At 42.3% G+C, this 24,799-nt stretch overlaps 1 protein-coding gene across 17 annotated transcripts in view; it reads left to right on the forward strand.

Moving 5' to 3' along the window:
* The window catches only part of CCNY (cyclin Y), a 326,218-nt gene that overhangs the window by 222,135 nt on the left and 79,284 nt on the right, over positions 1 to 24,799 (forward strand). For all 17 annotated transcript variants that reach the window (XM_063781644.1, XM_016963029.3, XM_063781645.1 and 14 more), the window contains one exon: positions 12,370 to 12,444. In XM_063781644.1, the coding sequence (XP_063637714.1) occupies positions 12,378 to 12,444 (67 nt within the window). In that variant the 5' untranslated portion in view covers positions 12,370 to 12,377. The remainder of the gene's footprint in view (positions 1 to 12,369; positions 12,445 to 24,799) is intronic.

Below are 24,799 nucleotides of genomic sequence, written 5' to 3' on the forward strand. Positions count from 1 at the left end.
GGGTAACTGTGGGGCTGTACCACAGTTGGCCTCCCAGTTGAAACTCACTTTCTGTGCATCTTGAAGTTCCAGAACCTATCAAGGAATCACAGAACCCTTGATTCCTTTGGGCTCTGCTCACTGACACTGTCTAGACCTAAGTAGACAGCCCATCTTGTGGAGATGATTTATTGGAGTGATTATCAGTTTGGGGCGTGGCAGTGCAGAGAAAGGGGGATGCGAGGGGCATGCGAGGGGGAGGGGATAGTTTGACTTTACAGGCTTGCTTTGGCACCTCCTCTCCATCCAGTGCTGTTTAGGTCTTACTGTGCTTTTCTGCTTTACTTTTTACTAGTTTTTCAGACCATTAATGATAGCTTATGACGGCTGCTTTTCTTAGCCACTATCTTATTACCTGGATCCTTTCTAACACTGGAAGGTAAACTTGGTGCTGGTTTAAAAGCCAAGATGAGCAATTGTGGATCACTGTTACTGTGACATCTGTGGAAAAGACTGAAGAAAATGAGGTTGACCAGTATAAGAGAATACTGCCGAATTAAACTGTGCCACATGCCATTTGATGTATCTTTAGTTTTGAATAAAGGCATTGTATTTTACTTTGTGCTCAGCTGACACAGGGACTGAAAGCAGTGTGACCAAACATTCAGTTGTCACCTCAGAGTCTGGCAGGAGGCCCTTAGAATAACCATTCTTTGAATATTTTAATTCAGCTGTGTATCTTAATAGGTATCAACATCATAAACAAAAAATAGGCTAAGACTCTGCTTCCTAAATATTAGATTGAAGTCAACTCAGGGGATTCCATGACATTCCTTAAAACTGCCTTTTCCTCTAAAGCATTACTTCCTCAGGTTAATTTATGGATTATCTTGGCATTCTTTTAGGAGGTAGGAGACTCTAAGTCAGGAGTATGCAACACCAAAGTTTTAAACATCAATTTCAAGCCAGCACTCCTTAGAGAACAGAAATTGTGTAATGAAATTTAACAGTCTTTAGTGTCTCTAAGCCTAACATTTACGTATTGAGAGTTTTGTTTCTTTAGCCCTGATCTAAGTGCTGTGGCTTAATGTTTTTAATACCCATTATTTCTGGGGACCCTATTGTGTGGTGGACATCCTGCCCATTGCGCTAGTACCTGACTCCTAATCTTCATAGCAGTTCTCGGAGCTAGGTGTTATTAGCCCACTTTGTAAATAAGGAAAATGAGATCAGAATAGTATCACAATTTGCCCAAGGCCATAGAGCTAGCAAAAGTGAATTCAAATCTGGATCTTTTACATTTTAAAATGTGTGATTCTTTTTCTACTGTTTGAGCATCTCTTTGGGGAATGAATGATTCCGAGAACTCCTGGAGAGTCTTATTTTCAGCTTTCTGAATGTGGGTTATGGAGTCAGTCTTGATGGGTTTTTCATTCTTTTTGTTTTCTCCTCTAGTACCTTATACCTTCAACTTAGAAGGATGCTCTTGTAGGGCTGGGACTTGATCTCTTTCGTTACTTCTGTATCCTCAGTACCTGTAACTCAGCATTACTTAGCACCTAGTAGATGCTCAGTGATTATTTGTTGAATGAATGGATGAATGAATGAATGAAAACCATGGCAGAATGGACTGGCCCTGACAACCTCTCAGTATATACTCGTGACATCTAATGAAATGCTAATTTATCCTATCACAGTGTAATTGTGAAGGTAAATGTGATAGAAATGTCATAGGATGCATTTTGAAGTCAGCTAAATACATGTTTTGTCTCACCATTAATCGACTGTAGCCCTTTGAAAACCAAGAATGCTTTCTTATGACCATGAAATAGGTCATGTAGAATAGGAAAGTTAATGACACAAGTGGTTACTACCCCAAAGTAGTATTTCGATATGAATAGAATTGAACATAATACCTAGCATATAGTGGAGACTCAATGCATGTTGGTCCATTTAACTGAATTCAACTGAATTGCCTTGCTAGGAAAAAAAAAAAGCAATATTTATTTTTGACTCATAAAATTATGAGTCCAGTGCTTTGTTTAAGCTATTCTCTTGTAAGCATGCTATTCTGTGTCTCCCAGGATTGGGTCACATATTTTATTCTTCATTGTTCCCTAGCTGGTTGTGCACTCTGATGTGTCATGTACTTCATCTTGACTCCCTGAATCAATTGTAAGTTTGTGTAGGATAAACCAGGCCGTACATGTCTCTGTCCCTCCCGGAGGCCGGCCACATGCCACCTGCCTCGTGGCAGAGCTCTCGGCTTCTGTGTGGTGTCGTCTTTTCTCAGGGATGGAAATGCTCTGGTGGGGCTTCACTCTTTCAGTAAGGCAGTAGTTTGTGTTACAATGACACCCAGTAGAGTAACTATTTAAATTTTATGAGTTCTTCTTCTTCTTGGTGAGTTAGCACATGAGGTATTTCAAGAGCTTGATGGGAGCAGGTGGGAAGAGTCAGAGCTCTCTGCACGCTGCAAAGGCGGGTCTAAGGGAGGCCCAGCTGCGTGAAGTTCCAAGAGGGGCTTTGTGAGGGGTGAGGGATATGTGATTTTGGGGTTCATTGAGGGAGGATCATGTGAACAATTAGTGTTTAGATTATTACTTTAAACATGAGTAATAAACTGTTAGAGCTGACTTCAGCAAAGTGGTCAGCATACTTTAGCAGTGAAGTGTATTTTGTCTGTAATCTCTAATTTTAAGCTCAGTATTCCATGAATTTATTACTTTTAATTTTTGTCATTGAAAAACATCATAAAAATGTGTTCCTTTGGGGGAGGAGCCAAGATGGCCGAATAGGAACAGCTCCTGTCTACAGCTCCCAGCCTGAGCGACGCAGAAGACGGGTGATTTCTGCATTTCCATCTGAGGTACCGGGTTCATCTCACTAGGGAGTGCCAGACAGTGGGCGCAGGTCAGTGGGTGCGTGCACCGTGCGCGAGCCGAAGCAGGGCGAGGCATTGCATCACTCGGGAAGCGCAAGGGGTCAGGGAGTTCCCTTTCCTAATCAAAGAAAGGGGTGACGGTCGGCACCTGGAAAATCGGGTCACTCCCACCTGAATACTGCACTTTTCCAAGGGGCTTAAAAAACGGCGCACCACGAGATTATATCCCGCACGTGGCTCGGAGGGTCCTACCCCAGGGAGTCTCGCTGATTGCTAGCACAGCAGTCTGAGATCAAACTGCAAGGCCGCAGCGAGGCTGGGGGGAGGGGCGCCCACCATTGCCCATGCTTGCTTACATAAACACAGCAGCCTGGAAGCTCGAACTGGGTGGAGCCCACCACAGCTCAAGGAGGCCTGCCTGCCTCTGTAGGCTCCACCTCTGGGGGCAGGGCACAGACAAACAAAAAGACAGCAGTAACCTCTGCAGACTTAAATGTCCCTGTCTGACAGCTTTGAAGAGAGCAGTGGTTCTCCCAGTACGCAGCTGGAGATCTGGGAACGGGCAGACTGCCTCCTCAAGTGGGTCCCTGACCCCTGACCCCCGAGCAGCCTAACTGGGAGGCACCCTCCAGCAGGGGCACACTGACACCTCACACGGCCGGGTACTCCAACAGACCTGCAGCTGAGGGTCCTGTCTGTTAGAAGGAAAACTAACAAACAGAAAAGACATCCACACCAAAAACCCATCTGTACATCACCATCATCAAAGACCAAAAGTAGATAAAACCACAAAGATGGGGAAAAAACAGAACAGAAAAACTGGAAGCTCTAAAAATCAGAGCGCCTCTCCTCCTCCAAAGGAACGCAGCTCCTCACCAGCAGCGGAACAAAGCTGGACGGAGAATGACTTTGATGAGCTGAGAGAAGAAGTCTTCAGACGATCAAATTACTCTGAGCTATGGGAGGACATTCAAACCAAAGGCAAAGAAGTTGAAAACTTTGAAAAAAATTTAGAAGAATGTATAACTAGAATAACCAATAGAGAGAAGTGCTTAAAGGAGCTGATGGAGCTGAAAACCAAGGCTCAAGAACTAGGTGAAGAATGCAGAAGCCTCAGGAGCTGATGCGATCAACTGGAAGAAAGGGTATCAGCAATGGAAGATGAAATGAAGCGAGAAGGAAAGTTTAGAGAAAAAAGAATAAAAAGAAACGAGCAAAGCCTCCAAGAAATATGGGACTATGTGAAAAGACCAAATCTACGTCTGATTGGTGTACCTGAAAGTGATGGGGAGAATGGAACCAAGTTGGAAAACACTCTGCAGGATATTATCCAGGAGAATTTCCCCAATCTAGCAAGGCAGGCCAACGTTCAGATTCAGGAAATACAGAGAACGCCACAAAGATACTCCTCGAGAAGAGCAACTCCAAGACACATAATTGTCAGATTCACCAAAGTTGAAATGAAGGAAAAAATGTTAAGGGCAGCCAGAGAGAAAGGTCGGGTTACCCTCAAAGGGAAGCCCATCAGACTAACAGCGGATCTCTCAGCAGAAACCCTACAAGGCAGAAGAGAGTGGGGGCCAATATTCAGCATTCTTAAAGAAAAGAATTTTCAACCCAGAATTTCATATCCAGCCAAACTAAGCTTCATAAGTGAAGGAGAAATAAAATACTTTACAGACAAGCAAATGCTGAGAGATTTTGTCACCACCAGGCCTGCCCTAAAAGAGCTCCTGAAGGAAGCACTAAACATGGAAAGGAACAACCGGTACCAGCCGCTGCAAAATCATGCCAAAATGTAAAGACCATCGAGACTAGGAAGAAACTGCATCAACTAACGAGCAAAATAACCAGCTAACATCATAATGACAGGATCAAATTCACACATAACACTATTAACTTTAAATGTAAATGGACTAAATGCTCCAATTAAAAGACACAGACTGGCAAATTGGATAAAGAGTCAAGACCCATCAGTGTGCTGTATTCAGGAAACCCATCTCACGTGCAGAGACACACATAGGCTCAAAATAAAAGGATGGAGGAAGATCTACCAAGCAAATGGAAAACAAAAAAAGGCAGGGGTTGCAATCCTAGTCTCTGATAAAACAGACTTTAAACCAACAAAGATCAAAAGAGACAAAGAAGGCCATTACATAATGGTAAAGGGATCAATTCAGCAAGAAGAGCTAACTATCCTAAATATATATGCACCCAATACAGGAGCACCAAGATTCATAAAGCAAGTCCTGAGTGACCTACAAAGAGACTTAGACTCCCACACATTAATAATGGGAGACTTTAACACCCCACTGTCCACATTAGACAGATCAATGAGACAGAAAGTCAACAAGGATACCCAGGAATTGAACTCGGCTCTGCACCAAGCGGACCTAATAGACATCTACAGAACTCTCCACCCCAAATCAACAGAATATACATTTTTTTCAGCACCACACCACACCTATTCCAAAATTGACCACATACTTGGAAGTAAAGCTCTCCTCAGCAAATGTAAAAGAACAGAAATTATAACAAACTATCTCTCAGACCACAGTGCAATCAAACTACAACTCAGGATTAAGAATCTCACTCAAAACTGCTCAACTACATGGAAACTGAACAACCTGCTCCTGAATGACTACTGGGTACATAACGAAATGAAGGCAGAAATAAAGATGTTCTTTGAAACCAACGAGAACAAAGACACAGCATACCAGAATCTCTGGGATGCATTCAAAGCAGTGTGTAGAGGGAAATTTATAGCACTAAATGCCCACAAGAGAAAGCAGGAAAGATCCAAAATTGACACCCTAACATCACAATTAAAAGAACTAGAAAAGCAAGAGCAAACACATTCAAAAGCTAGCAGAAGGCAAGAAATAACTAAAATCAGAGCAGAACTGAAGGAAATAGAGACACAAAAAACCCTTCAAAAAATCAGTGAATCCAGGAGCTGGTTTTTTGAAAGGATCAACAAAATTGATAGACCAGTAGCAAGACTAATAAAGAAAAAAAGAAGAATCAAATAGACGCAATAAAAATGATAAAGGGGTTATCACCACCAATCCCACAGAAATACAAACTACCATCAGAGAATACTACAAACACCTCTACGCAAATAAACTAGAAAATCTAGAAGAAATGGATAAATTCCTTGACACATACACTCTCCCAAGACTAAACCAGGAAGAAGTTGAATCTCTGAATAGACCAATATCAGGATCTGAAATTGTGGCAATAATCAATAGCTTACCAACCAAAAAGAGTCCAGGACCAGATGGATTCACAGCCGAATTCTACCAGAGGTACAAGGAGGAACTGGTACCACTCCTTCTGAAACTATTCCAATCAATAGAAAAAGAGGGAATCCCCCCTAACTCATTTTATGAGGCCAGCATCATTCTGATACCAAAGCCGGGCAGAGACACAACCAAAAAAGAGAATTTTAGACCAATATCCTTGATGAACATTGATGCAAAAATCCTCAATAAAATACTGGCAAACTGAATCCAGCAGCACATCAAAAAGCTTATCCACCATGATCAAGTGGGCTTCATCCCTGGGATGCAAGGCTGGTTCAATATATGCAAATCAATAAATGTAATCCAGCATATAAACAGAACCAAAGACAAAAACCACATGATTATCTCAATAGATGCAGAAAAAGCCTTTGACAAAATTCAACAACCCTTTATGCTAAAAACTCTCAATAAATTAGGTATTGATGGGACATATTTCAAAATAATAAGAGCTATCTATGACAAACCCACAGCCAATATCATACTGAATGGGCAAAAACTGGAAGCATTCCCTTTGAAAACTGGCATAAGACAGGGATACCCTCTCTCACCACTCCTATTCAACATAGTGTTGGAAGTTCTGGCCAGGGCAATTAGGCAGGAGAAGGAAATAAAGGGTATTCAATTAGGAAAAGAGGAAGTCAAATTGTCCCTGTTTGCAGATGACATGATTGTATATCTAGAAAACCCCATCGTCTCAGCCCAAAATCTCCTTAAGCTGATAAGCAACTTCAGCAAAGTCTCAGGATACAAAATCAATGTTCAAAAATCACAAGCATTCCTATACACCAACAACAGACAAACAGAGAGCCAAATCATGAGTGAACTCCCATTCACAATTGCTTCAAAGAGAATAAAATACCTAGGAATCCAACTTACAAGGGATGTGAAGGACCTCTTCAAGGAGAACTACAAACCGCTGCTCAAGGAAATAAAAGAGGATACAAACAAATGGAAGAACATTCCATGCTTATGGGTAGGAAGAATCAATATTGTGAAAATGGCCATACTGCCCAAGGTAATTTACAGATTCAATGCCATCCCCATCAAGCTACCAATGCCTTTCTTCACAGAATTGGAAAAAACTACTTTAAAGTTCATATGGAACCAAAAAAGAGCGCACATCACCAAGTCAATCCTAAGCCAAAAGAACAAAGCTGGAGGCATCACACTACCTGACTTCAAACTATACTACAAGGCTACAGTAACCAAAACAGCATGGTACTGGTACCAAAACAGAGATATAGATCAATGGAACAGAACAGAGCCCTCAGAAATAACGCCGCATATCTACAACTATCTGATCTTTGACAAACCTGAGAAAAACAAGCAATGGGGAAAAGATTCCCTATTTAATAAATGGTGCTGGGAAAACTGGCTAGCCATATGTAGAAAGCTGAAACTGGATCCCTTCCTTACACCTTATACAAAAATCAATTCAAGATGGATTAAAGACTTAAATGTGAGACCTAAAACCATAAAAACCCTAGAAGAAAACCTAGGCATTACCATTCAGGACATAGGCATGGGCAAGGACTTCATGTCTAAAACACCAAAAGCAATGGCAACAAAAGACAAAATTGACAAATGGGATCTAATTAAACTAAAGAGCTTCTGCACAGCAAAAGAAACTACCATCAGAGTGAACAGGCAACCTACAACATGGGAGAAAATTTTTGCAATCTACTCATCTGACAAACGGCTAATATCCAGAATCTACAATGAACTCAAACAAATTTACAAGAAAAAAACAACCCCATCAAAAAGTGGGTGAAGGACATGAACAGACACTTCTCAAAAGAAGACATTTATGCAGCCAAAAAACACATGAAAAAATGCTCACCATGACTGGCCATCAGAGAAATGCAAATCAAAACCACAATGAGATACCATCTCACACCAGTTAGAATGGCAATCATTGAAAAGTCAGGAAACAACAGGTGCTGGAGAGGATGTGGAGAAATAGGAACACTTTTACACTGTTGGTGGGACTGTAAACTAGTTCAACCATTGTGGAAGTCAGTGTGGCGATTCCTCAGGGATCTAGAACTAGAAATACCATTTGACCCAGCCATCCCATTACTGGGTATATACCCAAAGGATTATAAATCATGCTGCTATAAAGACACATGCACACGTATGTTTATTGCGGCATTATTCACAATAGCAAAGACTTGGAACCAACCCAAATGTCCAACAATGATAGACTGGATTAAGAAAATGTGGCACGTATACACCATGGAATACTATGCAGCCATAAAAAATGATGAGTTCATGTCCTTTGTAGGGACATGGATGAAATTGGATATCATCATTCTCAGTAAACTATTACAAGAACAAAAAACCAAACACCGCATATTCTCACTCATAGGTGGGAATTGAACAATGAGATCACATGGACATAGGAAGGGGAACATCACACTCTGGGGACTGTTGTGGGGTGGGAGGAGGGGGGAGGGATAGCATTGGGAGATATACCTAATGCTAGATGACGAGTTAATGGGTGCAGCACACCAGCATGGCACGTGTGTACATATGTAACTAACCTGCACAATGTGCACATGTACCCTAAAACTTTAATAATAATAATAAAAAAAAGAAAAACATCATAGAGGTGAACTGAAACCACTACGCTCTTCCAGATGTGTTCTACCTCATGGTAAACATTGGGGATATCATTTTTCCTGACTCTGCAACGAGGGGAGCCTTTTCCTTCATGGCTAAAATTGCACTGTTTGTCATGCTTGGCTTCAGTGTGAAGTTAGGGTGATAAAGCAGGTTCATTTTGCTTGGCTCCTGAGAATGGTGGCTTTTCCCTTTTTTTTTTTTTGTTCCCCAAAGAGGTAGAGTTCCCATGATAGAACACATATTGTAATTACCATAGTTTTCTTCAAGATCTGGCCTGTATTCACCTCATCTGTGAATTTCACATCAGACACTGGTCTTGAAGTCTCTGAACTCTGCAAGTCACTTGATGTGTGTCACCGCACTGGGGAGAGATGACACCTGGCCTGTCATCATTAGGGACCACTTGTGGCCCAGGGAGCATTCTTGTCAGACTTAGAGTTATAACTTGGCCACGAAGGAAACGTGACAGGGTTTTCTTCGCCTCCCACTTGGTGCTCACCTTTCATAGGGAGAGTGTGAGACATAATCCTGCTGCTTGGCTTCCCCCACAGAGAACAAGTGGTCATTCCGCCTTTCCTCGCTGCAGCCCTCTTGAGGAGGAGCGGAGAGGCACGGGCTGCTGGTGGAGGGCGAGGGTGCCTTCGCTCAGGAGTGCCTCTGAGCTGGTCAGTTTTCACCCTGAGCTTCTATGACAGTGGACACTGCCGAGGGGAGACTCATCTTGGTGACTCTGTGTGAATCTCCTCTGAATTCAGGGAGAGCTTCAGGGCATCTTCTGGGAACACCACCCTGTGTTGGAGAGGCAGTCCAGCCACTCAGAGGGTCAAATCAGTTTTCACAAATAGTTTTTAAACAAAAGTTAAAAAAAGCAAACCAATAGGCTGGGCACAGTGACTCATACCTGTAATCCCCCAGCACTTTGGGAGGCTGAAGCAGGAGGATCACTTGAGCCCAGGAGCTTGAGGCCAGCCTGGGCAACACAGTAAGACTCTGTAGCTACAAAAAATAAAAAAATTAGCTAGGCTTGTGGTACATGCCTGTAGTCTCAGCATCTCAGGAGGCTGAAGCAGGAGGATCGCTTGAATCCAAGAAATTGAGGCTGCAGTGAGCCATGATTGCACTACTGCACTCCAGCCTGGGTGACAGAGCAAGACCCCATCTCAAAAACAAAAACAAAAAAACAAACCAATGAAAGTGTTTACAGTGCATAAAACTCAGAAAACAATCACATTATTCAAAGATAACCAAATATTGGTATATATTCTTTTGATGTATTTTCTATGCCTACACATATTTTCCCCCAAAAGGGTATCATAATGCTTTCGTCACCTAATGACATATGGTACATCGGTTTCCATGTCAATAAAATATTCTTCATGTGATTTTTAGATGGTATGATAGCATTTCACCATCCAAATGATAGTACTATTATTTACTATTAAAAGTGTCCCATTATTGGAGGCCATCCCTTAGAATCTGTGACATCCCCATTATTAACAACTTTGAGGGCTTGTGAACATAACAGCATAGAACCCCAATCTGCAGGCAGTCAGGGGATTGTCCTCCAGGACATTCTTGGACTTAGGAGCAGGATCTCAATTCTCCAAGAAATGACAGTCTTGTGTTATTTTGGTTCCAAACAGGAAAGCTTCACATTTTTTGATTGTGGTGTTCCATAAACCTCTACTGATGTATTTTAGTAATAAAAGTGGGTCTTAAAGAAAACTGATCTGGTAGATGAGTCTCAGTTGGGTATTAAGGGAATAAGGTAGTAGTTGCTAGTCCAGATGCTGTCTGAGGCCAAGGATTGATTTTCTGGTGTCACCTTGCTGGCATGTGGGAACTGCATGCATGATGCGTTTCCACTGCTGCTTTTCTAGGGGACTATGTGTTAAGGTTCTTGGACATTAAAAGCATCCATCATGGTTAGGATTTTATATTTGCCCTCATTTTGATATGCAAAAGCCCTCAAAACATTTAGTAATGCATTTGTTATTTAACCCCTTTTATATCCTAGTTGAGCAGGAAACCTCCTTGCAGAGTCATTTTCACCAAGAAATTTCTTGACTAACTGTAGTTCAAATTGAAGCAAATTCGAAAAATTCAGTGTCTCTTCCACCCATCTTTCTCCTTCCATCAAACCCCTTAATAGCTTTGACTCTGAAATTATTGTGTAATGTTAACAGAAGTTATATAATACAGGAAGCATCAGATAATTGAAGTAGCATCTGTTTAAGATTCAATAGATGTTTCTTTAATCAGGTACTCCGGGAGAAGTTAGGAACTGGCCCAGTAGCCATTGGCTGATGTAGGAAAAAAATCACCACACTTCAGAAGTTAGCTCAGGATAAATCTCTTTGTGGATAAGTGATTAGGTGTTGCCTCCAGTGTATATTTATTTTACCATCCTTTTCTTTCTTTCACTTTATCTTTGATTGATTATTAACACTAAGGATAGCCCCTTCTGTTTTTCTTAGTGTTGATTAGGTTTCTCTGCAAATTTATTGAAGTAATTGAACCCAAGAAGTTTTATTCTGACTCTCTAAGTTGGTTTGAAGACCATTCTGGCTTTCCAGTAGTTTTGATCTCTTTCCTTCCCTAACTTAATTCTTCTGTTTTGCTTATTTTCTATGGAATCAGTTTTTTTTTTTTTTAAACTGGAAAAACTCTTCTGTGATGGCATTCTAAGTTGTTTATACCATCCTGACAAGTTGTAGACCTTGGAGATTGTTCTAAGAGTTCTAAGATTGCAAAATCAAATGCTTGTGAAGACCTGCCAGTAAAGCAGAGAGGGGTGGTCACTGGGGAGGTGGAGTCTTAATGTCCCATAAGGGACACAGCCACTGTGAAGGGGTCACAGCTGCTTGGCTTCAGCCAGTTGTGACCATTGGGGTGGGGGCTCAGTGTTGCCAAACGATCTGATTTCTCAAGGGAAGCTGGAAATAGGGGTGTGTGTGTGTGTGTGCGTGTGTGTTATGTGTTTGAAATCTCTTGATTTTTATATGTTGTCTTAAATGTTTTTTAAAAAGTAGGGATCAAACAAAACATGTCTGGGGCCCAGATTAGGTCCACAAATGGCCGATTTGTAGCTTTTGCTCTAAGGGACAAGTTTTGCTTTTTCAGAAAATAATTAAGCAGAGTATGTGGATGCTGATTCGCCCTAACAAGTTGAGATATTCCTATTTTAATCACCTTGAATAAGGAACTACCATGTACTTGACTGTAATGTTTCGATGAATCTGTTGTAGCACATAACTCTCTTTAATCGCATGCCATAACTCTGTCCTGCTATTTTATAGTATATTGGGTGCAGAACAGAATTTTTTCAGGAGAAAGTGGAGTTTTTCTTAGGCTAATAGATGTCTAGCCAACTGTCTAATTTTTATGTATGACTTTCATATTTCTAAATAGCAGTGTTCTGAATTGAACCAAAAGAATCTATTAACATAATAGCTATAGGTTTCCAGAATCCTTGAATGTATTAGCAATTTAAAGTTGAAAAATAATTGAGTCAATCTTGATTCCTCTTAGTTATCAGATGGTTTATTCATATAATTTCTTTTCCTTTCTTTAAAGATTTGAACATGGAATTCAATCCTTCAGATCATCCTCGGGCCAGCACAATATTCCTCAGTAAATCTCAGACAGACGGTAGGTCCTTAATTTATGTTTCTTTCTGTAAAAAAGGCTCATGTTGGTACTTCGCCTAGTGTTGATTTCCCACAAGATTTAATTTTCAATATGAAATAGAGTCCCTTTAGTGACCCACACATATACTGTTTAATGGTAGTTCTCGGGATTTTTTTCTTTTGCAGTGTTATGTTTTTAGAATTTCCTGTTTGAAGCATCTATCCTCATTTTGTCAATCAGCTATATTATTTCTACATACATTGTGTCATGGGAGTTTCTGCCCTAAGAGTCAGAAATTTTCCTTTTAGAATTGATATTTGCATAATTTCTCGTAAGATCAGAAGTATTTGTTAATTTAGACAGTATGTCAAAGAAAGCAAAATATAATCCTTAAATAAAAGTACCACCAACTAGCTCTGTTGTGTCAGTTGAGAGCTGAATTGAACCCATACTGTAGGTGCAGATGTTTTCTTTCTTTTTTTTTTCCACCTCTATAATAATAACAACCATATCTAAGTTTATTCTTGTAGATCTTACCATCTTTATGGTTCATCCCAGGTATGTGTGGGATTTCTTCTAGGAGTTTTCTCTCTTTTCAGCCCCTTCCCTGGGCATTGGCTGCAAAGGAGAGAGAAGATAAAACTTATACAATGTGGCAAACACACATCTTCATTGGATTCCTATAGAAAAATGTGGCAGGAGAAACTCGTTAAATGATGATATCATGACCAGGGTATTACTTTAGGATGCTGGAGTCCTACATGATTCTATCCCTAACTTTTTGGGCAATTGCTAAGCTTTAATTCAGAGAAGATCCTAAATGGACTAGAAAATAACCAAACATGTTTAAGATAGTAAGTTCATAAATGAGAATTGATAACACTTCAGTAACGATTAGGTAACAATTTTGGCAAGGTATAGTGCTGATTTAATGTTATTGGGAATCTTTAGTTAGGCAAGCCACTGACTGGATTTGAAAGTTTGATGTGTTTATGAAAAGTAAACGTTTCCAAGAATAAATTAGTATAGGCATCTAGTATTTAGGTTGGTGCAAAAGTAATTTCAGTTTTTGCCATTAAAAGTAATGGCAAAACTGAAGTAAGTTTTTGGTGTGCTGGATACAAAAGAAACATTTTTTTCCTCTGGTGAAGCAGGAAGCCATTGGGAGGGGTGGGATAATACAAAGGAAGGAGAGTGGTAGTGAAGATGGGTGTTTGGAACCATGAAAAAAGAGGGTCAAAACCAAGTTTTGCAGACACTGATAGTACTATAAAAACAAGAAACATAGTACTATAAAAACAGAAACAAAGCTGGCTTACTTTCGGGTTTCATTCTTGCTTCTTGTGAACTCAGAGTGCAGACCAACTTCATTCAGAAGATGTGCTAACAAGATTCCCATGAAATTGCATTAGAGCCTCTAAGTGGATTTCCCATACCTTGGTTGTCCTGGTAGAAGGAAACTTGACCTAAGTCAGGGTTGTTCCAGACTTAGCTTAGGGAACTGTATCTTCCCTCGTCACCTTTGCACTAGATATCATTCCCTTTCCTCTTCTGGAACATCAGGGCATCAATTACTCTGACCCCTCTGTTTATTGCTTCAGTTTCTCTTTAAATGCTTGATCTTTCTACTCAACATGTAAACATAAATGAGTCTCATAGAAAAAGGGAAAGTAACCAATACCTCTCTTCAGGTGAAAGCTTCTGTGCCATTTCTACCTCTCTCCCTGTCCACTCTCCCATTGGGATCTTCCTCCTATCCCTGCCATTCTGTGGAGCATAGCAGTAGAGTGACCTAAGGACATTTTCCCTTCTTGGGCTATTGCCCGTGTATGTGGCACTTGCTGTCACCAAGAATTCCGTGCTTTTTAAAAACTTTTTGGCCTTCTGTTTTCAGATGGGCAATTTGCTGAAATTAAGTGCCTCTAATGAGCAATTGCTTTATAAATAATTAGAAAAAATCAATTTTAAAAGTAGGTAGATTTGGGCTGGGCACGGTGGCTCACGCCTGTAATCCCAGCACTTTGGGAGGCCAAGGCGGGTGGATCACGAGGTCAGGAGATCGAGACCATCCTAGCTAACACGGTGAAACCCCGTCTCTACTAAAAATACAAAAAATTAGCTGGGCGTGGTGGCGGGCACCTGTATTCCCAGCTACTCAGGAGGCTGAGGCAGGAGAATGGCGTGAACCCAGGAGGTGGAGCTTGCAGTGAGCCGAGATTGTGCCACTGCACTCCGGCCTGGGCGACAGAGCGAGACTCCGTCTCAAAAAAAAAAAAAAAAAAAAAACCACGTAGATTTGGTAACTTTAATGAATTAATTCTTTAGTGACATGATAATCAGAGAATTGGCTACTTGGTGAATTGGCTTTTGGCAAATTGGTCCTAAGAAATCCTGCCCTTCTGAAAGCTGCTTCTCAGACATCTTCATAAACTTCTATTTGTCCCTCTAATGTAGTATTTCCCAGGGTCTCTCGTTTACCCTCTTATCTTTTTGGTTTGCACACAGTTCCTCATGGCATTTATGTCAACTGTCATGTCTAACCATATTTTTCTTTGTACTGTTCAAAACCCATGTATTCAACTGCCTGCTGGACATCTTTACAATGAAGGCTGTAGGTTCCCCTGACTCAGTATGTCCCGGACAGAACTTAAGAATTCCAGTTAACTTTCTGCATTTTCTACCCTGCCCAGGTCCCTAAGCCAAGGAGGGCTTTGGATTTTCCTAGACTCTCCTCTTCTCACAGGTGGGCAGCAGTGCTGGAGATACATTTCTTCCCAGCTCCAGGTTCAGTGACATCATATTGGTGGCTTGAAATAGCCATAATCAGAGTATTTACACCATGGAAATTGGCAAATGCTGCAAATCAGAGCATTTTTTAAACAGATGACTGTTAAACATTTACTAGTACACCATTGCATCCAGGCATTCCAAGGTATACTCAGTTTCACCTCTTACCCAGCCTTGAACCTGACCACTATTTCCTATTGCAGTTGCTGCCACCTTAGTTCAGACTCACAGTTCCCCACTTGTGTTACTGCAGCAGCCTCTAGACTGGGCTCCCTGCCCTTGACCTTATCCCTCTCTAGTCCCTGGTCTGTGCTGCCGCTAGCTGACAGGACTTCCCGTGAATCAGATATGATTGTGCCACTGGCTTCCTTAACCTTTCTCAAGGGCTCCCCAGTTGCTTTAGAGTTAAATTTCAAACATCTTAGCATGGAATATGAGGCCCATCGTGATCCAGCCTCTGCCTTCCTTCCCAGCCAACTTCCTCTCTTCTTTGTGTACTTCTGTGCTTCCGCCATACATACTGAATCACTTGCTTCCTCAAGTCTGCCACTTGCCTCACACCTGGATTTCTCCTTCCCTTTTTCACACAGCTGATTTCTTCTGTCCTCCAGGCTCCTCCTGCTGTCACTTCCTCCTTGAGGGTTTCTTTGATCCCTCAGCCTGGGTTGAGTGGGGCTTTGGTGAGCTCCCATAGGAGTAGCCTGTGGATCTTTCTTCATCATCAGAACCATACTGTGGAATTTAAAACGACCTTTTTGTCTTTGCCACCCGCTAGCCCCTAGAGGAAAAGGATCATGTGATATTGGATGTCACTATTCCTTGTGCCAACCTGACTGGTTGAAAGAAGGAAGGTGACAAAACCAGGAAACATTCTTGATTTGATTGTGATAATTCGTCACTTGGATAAACTTACATTTCCATTACAAGACCACAACTGTGGGTCTTCTACCCTATTTTTTTTCTAATTGGAAGAAATGTAGTCTGAGACAGTGAGGCATACTTCTGTTAGAGTCTTTTCTTTTGAATCTGGTGATTTCTCCTCTTTCCTTCATTCACGTTAATATACTTCGACAGTAGTTTAGATTCGATTTGTGGATAGGAAGCCATGATTGGGATGAGGACAGTCATGTTAGGGCAGCTGCTGCTTGGACCACAGACATGCAGCTCCTGGGTCTTGACAGCTCTATGTTTCTGCAGACCCCACATTCTCTTTCCCCTCAGCACTTCATGATGTGGGAAACAAGTTGTCGGCCATGCATCCCACCTCCCAGCTGTTCACTAGACTGATTTAGATGGCACTTGCATGATGTCATCAGAGTTTTCGTGATTGCTGAATTCCTTTTCCTTCTGGATATCCAAGAGATTTAGGCTGGACGTGGAACTTTTTTCTTGTTCCAAGCAAGAGACTAGGAACTCCAACAAAACTGGTTAAGTAGCCTGCTCATCAGACCCCTCCAGAGGCTGAAGGTAAGGGTATTTTATCCAAAGCCAGAGTGACTGTTTTCTTTCTTCACACAAAGAGGATGGCATTGCAGACTTTGTACAGGAGCCACTCAGCAAAGAAGGGACCAAGAGTTCCTCATGGGGGTAGAGAAGTTTGCCAGGCCAGAGAGAAGTTAGGTTGCGAGACCTGCCATGGTTTTTCATGCTACTATCATTGCTTGTGAGGAAGAATTGTAGTTCCTCATGTCCTTTCCTTTTCTGTACTTACTTTAGTTCATCATTTTCAAAGATGTGAGAGCTTAATATTCTTAAATAATATGAGAAAGCAGCCAAGCCACATCTTTTTCCTTTTAATTAGTGTGATTTTTAGAGATTTATTGTCTTAACAAAGAATTTGGAGAAAAAAACCCTAAGTTTGCGAAATCTGTGTTTCTCAGGAGTCCCTTGAAATAATTAAAGGAATAAAAACTATCCATCCCTTGAGTGGCTTGAGCCAAAGTAGAAACATTAAAATTCAGAAATAAAAATATGATTCTTAGTTTTTGTTGCACAACCTTTTAGAAATACTGAAATTGAAAAAATATTCTGTGGCTGTCCTCATTGGGGTCGTGTTTTGGTTACCGGGCAGTGTTGAACTTTTGCGTGGTGAAACAACCGCCCTTTTTGTCCTCCTCTTATCTAGCATTTAGGAGCAACTTTCCACTGCCCTGTCGGGATTGCTTTCCTCCGAGCGCTGCCATGGCCTTGCTGTCCTCACCTCACTTGCATTCCCAGCTGTCTTTAGCTCGTTCGTGTGTGCAGGTGTGCAGGTGCTGGGGTGCCCCTTTCTCCAGCTGCCCTCAGTTGCTTGGTGTGTCTCCTTCAGGGCATGTCAAGTGCCATAGGGAAGACCTAAGCTTACACCAGTGATTTTCATGCTTTGTTCCTTTGCTTACATACTATGGAAAACAATTTTGAAAAACTGAAGTCCCTCAAGCATTTTTACGTTGACCTTAAAATTTTTTTACCCTGTCAAAGCACATAATTTCTGATGGATTATAAACATTGATATTTTAAAATAAACTGGCCTTCTTTAACAAATATTTCAGATGAAATTTTAATACCATAGTGATTTGATACCCACCATCAGTCCTTTAAAAATGTATGAACATGCTCCTAACAGTTGGAAATTTCATATCACTCCTTTATCATCTTGAACTTGTATTTCCATTCTATTTTCTCCATAAAATGTTATACTAGTATAATGTATTTTGATTTTGAAAAGTCATTTATCACACTATCATATTCTTTTCTATAAAAATATGACCTAGGCCAGGCACGGTGGCTCACGCCTGTAATCCCAGCACTTTGGGAGGCTGAGGCAAGCGGATCACGAGGTCAGGAGATCGAGACCATCCTGGCTAACAGTGAAACCCTGTCTCTACCAAAAATACAAAAAACTAACTGGGCGTGGTGGCAGGTGCCTGAAGTCTTACATTTTACCGGATAATTATTAAACAAAAAAATGAAATATTTTTTGGAAAAACATTTCTTGGTGAGATGCCTCTATGGTTTGATATTACTTATTACTGAAATGAGGCAGTATTCATCATCAAAGCCTTTGTTTTTTGTTTTGTTTTGTTTTGTTTTTGAGACGGAGTCTCGCTCTGTCCCTGAGGCTGGAGTGCGGTGGCACTATCTTGGCTCACTGCAAGCTCTGCCTCCTGGGTTCATACCATTCTCCTGCCTCAGCCTCCCGAGTAGCTGGGACTACAGGCGCCCACCACCACGCCCAGCTAATTTTTTGTATTTTTAGTAGAGATGGGGTTTCACCATGTCAGCCAGGATGGTCTCGATCTCCTGACCTCGTGAGCCACTGCACCCGGCCAAGCCTTTGTTTTTATAGATGTAAGTGCTGAGGAACTTTGTTCATCTGTATAAATGATGGAAATAGAAAGATTTTTATTATAGTCATATCATTGAATTCTTTCTACTCTGTCTAGTTTATATGTCGAAAAATCTCCAAGGGATTTGTCAGCCAAAATAATTCCTAATAATCAGCTACAGTTCAGTTTTGTTCCCCTTCTATTTTATTGACAGTAGAGAATTGGAATCTATTTGATTTGCAAAAGAATTACTTAGTTAGAGGAGTCCCTCATTTTTACAGTTTCTGGGAAGTACATCAAAAAAGGTTTACCAAATGTAACACATGACTTTTAATTATATCTACTACTCTTTACATTTGGTGGCACCTAGTTTAACCTGATATCCTTGGGAGCTTTGGGAGAATAAATCTAGGCCTAATCTCAGAACACCTTCCCTGACTGCTGCCCCACTGCATTCTGCATGTCCGTCTGTCGCCGCAGAGGTCTTCAGCGTATTGTGATTTATTCCAAGTCTTCATGTTTATACATCTCTGCCATTCACAGTGCCAGGCCCATAGAAAGAACTCAAATATATGTTGAATGGAGGAACCCTCACCTGCTCTTTTCCTCTGAACTAATGTTTTCAGCTTCTCTTTTGATTTAAATATATTTTCCTCAGAATGCTACAGGTTCTTCATATGACTTTATTGGCAAAGCCAGGCATCATAGTCAATCCAGTCAGTCAAATCAGTCTTACATTATTTTTAATTACGTATTTCTTTATTTGTATTTTTGCCTATCACACCTGTTTCTTAGAATCAGTCTTACCTTCTGTGAGAAAAAGTCTGATTTTATTTTTGCAATTCACATAACATGTTAATGTGCATGCCCGTGGCTGCCTTTATGCTTCTGATCATAAATGGCCAGACAGGCACAGGGGAGTGCACACCTGGCCAGCAGTCTGCGGTCCACTGCACCTTCCCACCCTTCCCTGTGTCCTCCTGCACTGCTGCCCTTGCTGCTCCCCAAGCTTTGCTTGGGGGTCTAACGCCTGAAGAGGCAGGTCCTGTTGGAAACCATCCTCACTGTGATATCTGTAAACTCAGAGCCAGAAGTCTTTCCAGCACCCCTCCAGGGAAAGTCCATAGGACAAAGAAGCCTCCAGGTTGTGCCACAGGAGGCTGGCAGGAGATGAAAGACACATGAACCTGGATTGAAGGTGGTTACCACAACCCCAGTGGCTGCTTGTCTTTCCATCTGGTGCCCCTGGAGGTTTTCACACCAGGTCAGTGCAGGCCTCAGCTCGGGTGTGCCTGCCTTTCTTTGTGAAGTTGTGAGGGAGGAAGGTGGTTCCTGCATCACACCTCAGCCCATTTGAAGGTCTCTTTGAATACTTGGTTTGAGGACCTTTGCTCTAGTCTAGCCCCAAGTTACTTGTGACAGACCATTTCAATAAAAGAATTGCAAAAACTACTACCTCACCTGTCTTTCCCTCTAGTTTGGGGTGTGTGGAGGAGGGTGGGTACTCAAAAGCCATGAGTAGTTGAGTGTGCAGACAGGTCCATTTGTGCATGCTGGGCTGCCCATGCCCTTGCCAACCTGTGGCCACCCCAGCGGCAGGGAACCAGCCTCTGGCCTCCAGTTAGGCAAGGCTCTAGGACCCAGCTCTGCGTTAGGCCTTTGTCTTCCATTAGTGGGATTTATAGTCACATAATCTCTTGGGTCATAACTTCCTATAAATTGACAATGGACACACCTGTCTCCTTAGAAGATTGCTCTCCTGAAGCAGTAGGGTGAGTCCCAGGCACACAGCGAGCCCTCAGCAATGTCTGCTCATTGACTTGTGATGTAACAGGTACTTTGGGATCCTCACTGGGGATCTCTTGAGCCAGCCTCTTCCAGGACCCCTGGCAAGAGGAGCCACCCCGTCCTGCCAGTGTAAGCATGCGTTCCAGAGATGTTTTCTACCGCCTAGTAGACAGCCAGTCTGGAAATCGTACATGCTCCTTGGGGTTGGCATGTCCAAATCAGAAGTCAGCGTCTTTCCTCTCCTGCCACCTTCCTCTCCCTTGTCACCTTATTTTTTATTTATTTATTTATTTTTTTGAGACGCTCTGTCGCCCAGGCTGGAGTGCAGTGGCACGATCTCGGCTCACTGCATGCTCTGCCTCCCGGGTTCACACCATTCTCCTGCCTCAGCCTCCCGAGTAGCTGGGACTACAGGCGCCTGCCCCCACACCTGGCTAATTTTTTGTATTTTTAGTAGAGATGGGGTTTCACCATGTTAGCCAGGATGGTCTCGATCTCCTGACCTCGTGATCCACCCGCCTCGGCCCTCCAAAGTGCTGGGATTACAGGTGTGAGCGACCACGCCCGGCCTCATAACCTAGTTTTTAAGAATAAACCCATTGCTTGTCTGGGTCTTAATGGGCACCCCCAGAGTCCTGTAGTCAGTGTCTAAGCTGCACCTATATGCCCGGAATTTCTCCCATCCTCCCCTTCCTGCCTGGACTCTCGTTTCCTCCTTCCTCACCTAGTCTTTTCCCACCTGGGAAAGTGGCGAGGCCCTTTCCCAGCCTCCTGCCTCCATCATGTCCTCTCTCAAACCTTTCTTCCACCTGTCTGCAAGTGGAGCTTCTCTTAGGCCCCTCCCTGCCTGCCTGTCTGTCTCCTCACCACTGGAACAGTGAGACACCAGCACACACACACAGCCCTTTTCACCCTTCTTGTGGGTCCCCTCCCCTCCAGGCCTGAGAGGCCATCACCTGTGGCATGCTCTGCCCGCAGCACCTGCCCTCTGTCCGTGCTGGCCCAATGGCTGCCTCATAGGTGATGCTTCCCTGTTTCTCTTCATTCCATTGATTGTGATAGACACCTTTCCTTGGCTGGAACACCTCTGAAATCAGCACAGTCAGTGACTTGCCAAAATTTAATTGGCAGCATTTTTTTTCTTTCTTAGTGACACATAGAGTAATGGTTTATCAGAAAATCAGTGGCATTACGTTCAGTGCAGTTTGCATATTCCTCTGTGTGGAGGTGATTATTTTTGTGGTATAGAAATAAATAGCTTTCTGTTTATCTGCTGGATTGCATCTTGCTCATGGATAGGAACTGTGCCTTTCACATTCCGCAGTCTCTGCAGTGGCTAGCACATAGAAGAAACTCACAAGCATAGGGGAATGAAGGAATGAAGGCAGGGCATCATGACCCACCCTGGGCAGACTTGCCGTGGCACGGTGGCAGTCTTCCCTGAGTAGTGGCTTTCTGTTTTGTGTTGCAGCTTTACCTTCTCCTACCTTCCCTAGCTTTGTTAGAAAACGACACATCCATTATTTAGGGACAGGAGGATGTAGGTTTTTTTAGGCTCAGGTGGTATATTTGGGCTTTCCTATTCCGGGTCAGAACTCAGCATGACCGTGCCACCCTCAGGCCAGCTCTCCCCTCTCCCCTCTGCAGTCTTCTTTTGAGGTGCATGGGGGAGGGGAGGGCAGGTGTCAGGTTTCTTGGCCAGGCCTCGCCCTGTAAGTCAGAGGCGCTCTTTGGGTGTTGTGGCTCACTTTTCTTGGGTGCATCACCTGACTCCAGTATTTCATCCCTTGGGCTTTCCAGTGTGGAGAAAGCTGCTGATATAGTACAAACTCAGATGAAATCATTTAGACCCAGAATGTCAGTTTTCTCCGTACCTTTTATCATATCCTCTCTCCTGACCTGCGCTGTTCCCAGTCAGAACATTGCTCAGTGAGCACAGATCCAGAATAGAGGTTAGCAGGGATAATTCCCCCAGGTTGGGGGGAGTTTGATGCCCTGTCTACCACAGCCTTGTCCTACTGTTAGACAGCACCTGTGGCCTGCTGGTAGCCATAAACTTACTTTTCAATTCTCTTTTTAAAAACTCTGAGCACCTGCATTTCCCCTTCAGTTGGCACAGACTGATAACCTTGTAAATACTTTTCATAGCTTACCATGTTTATAGCTTACCTTACGTGGCTTATGTTTTTGGCTGGCTGCCCCGTGACATCTAGGGAGGCAGCTGAATTTCAGGATAATCTGATGCAGTCACCATGTAAGAATAGTTAATGCCTTGGAATGATTGCCTGAAGATAGCGATCCTCTGGAATCAGACTGCCTGAACTGGAGGCTTAGATCCAACACTCTCCACATAATCTTGGTGCATATGATCCATTTCCACATGATTTCCCTGAATCTCAATTTTATCACTGTAAAATGGAGTTAGTACCTCTTTGTGAGATTGTCAAGAGGACTAAATGCATAATCCATCAAAGCACCGAGCCCTGTACGTAAGACAGCACAAGTTCTCAGTAAATATAATCCTTACCCTAGAGTGTAGGTTCTCATTTGCTCAGTTGGATTGAGTTTCTTCCCTGACTTGGGTCTGTGCCATCTTCTAGCTTGTCTGTGCTGACAGCTCCTCTGTGCTGACTGTGACACCTTGCACCAGAACACTGGGCCTGACCAGGAGGAGAAGGGATGGATACCAGGACAAGAGTAGAGGGTGGCTTCTGTGCACTGCTGTGCCCAGTCCCATCTTTTTCTGTGTTTTCCTTGATAAAGATAGATCGTGGACCCCCACATCTTAGAGTTGCTTCCAAGTTAGGCACAGTGGCTCACTCCTGTAATCCCAGCATTTTGGGAGGCTGAGTGGGGAGGATTGCTTGAGCCCAGGAGTTCAAGACCAGCCTGGACAGCATAGTGAGACCCCCCCCCACCATTTCTACAAAAAAATAAAGATTTTTTTTTTAAAGAAAGAGTTGCTTCAACGCACCTTGGAAGCAAACCAGAAAGAGGCCAGGTCTGAAATTATATCAGCCAGCATTTGATAGCAGCTCATTATATTGGAATACACAGCACTTTAAGTCTCACTTAAAAAATAAAATGATAACCTCACCTCCACCATGTGTCAGGATAGATTTCTGATGGATTGACTAGTGGTAGAGTAAATGTAACAAATACAATCATAATCATCTAGAAATAGTATACATGAATATTTAGTGTCAGAATGGGGAAGGGGCATGTAAGTTTGTAGAAGCAATGGAGGGGAAGTTGCCTAAAAATGAAAACTCATGTCAAAATGCATCTAACAATGAAATCATCAGTGATGGAAATATCACAATCTATAGGAAAAAGGATTAATGCCTTTATGTATTAAAGAATTATTATACAATCAGTCAAAATGCTAACACACCAATAGAAAAATGGGCATATTTCTGTTGGCATGTTCATATATGAGCACATGTATACTTGCACATATTTATATACAAATACATTCATATGCAAAAGTACACATCATGCTTGCTTTGTATATATGCACACAAAAGAGACTCAAAGGATACACGTCAGAATATTAATAGTGATTGTCTCTGGATTGTTGGATTAAACATGTTGGGCCTCTCAAATTCGAAAACTTGAAATCTGAAATGCTCCAAGATGGATCTGCAACTTACTGAGCGCCAACCTGATGTTCAAAGGAAATACTCATTGGAGCATTTTGGATTTCAGATTTTTGGATTTGGGATGCTCAAATAATGCAGAATTTCAAAATCTGATAAAAAATATCCTAAATCCACAATACTTCTGGACCCACGCATTTCAGATAAGGGGTGATAAGGATACTCAGTCTGTGTGTGTGTATGTTTTATGTATCTCTGTGTTTTCCAAGCAAGCTTTTAATTTTTATTTGCAGTTGCATTTTCTTCTTTATGTGGCTCTGTATTTTCCAAATTTTCTGCAATAAGCATGCATTTCTTTTCTAATTAGCAGAAAGTTTTAAATGGATGCCACTTAGTTGAAGTTTCTGTGCTTCTGAAGAAATCCTTTGGCCTTAGATATTCTCTGTGAGAAACAGAAAACCTCTCAAGTGTGTTGGCAGCTTAGGTGGATATTTGTTCTTTGAATAGTTTTCTCCTTATGTTCTTCCTTTGTCTACTTCCTATTCTCTTCCCTGGAATTTTCTCCTCTCCATGACTGGCTGTGCCCTCAACATCTTAGAAATGTTTCTATGTCTTTTCATTTTTGTTTCATTGGCTTTGCTTATTTAGATTTCACTTTGAATGCACAGAATGTCACGTTCCTCTGTGCCCAGATTTCGAAATAAGAGCAGGTCCTGGACAGTTCAGAGCAGGCCAGAGGTCTAATTGGAAGCTCCCTTCCTGCAGCACAGGAGGTGTGCCTTGGCGGGAAATGGCCACACCAGGATGCTTTGTTCTGGGCTCCAAAGTGTGGGTGATGTTCCTGCTACAGTGCACTTTGTGTCCTGGCCGTTTGTGTTCATGACGACTTCCCTG

Source organism: Pan troglodytes, chromosome 8 (genome assembly GCF_028858775.2).
Source record: "Pan troglodytes isolate AG18354 chromosome 8, NHGRI_mPanTro3-v2.0_pri, whole genome shotgun sequence".
NCBI lineage: Eukaryota > Metazoa > Chordata > Mammalia > Primates > Hominidae > Pan > Pan troglodytes.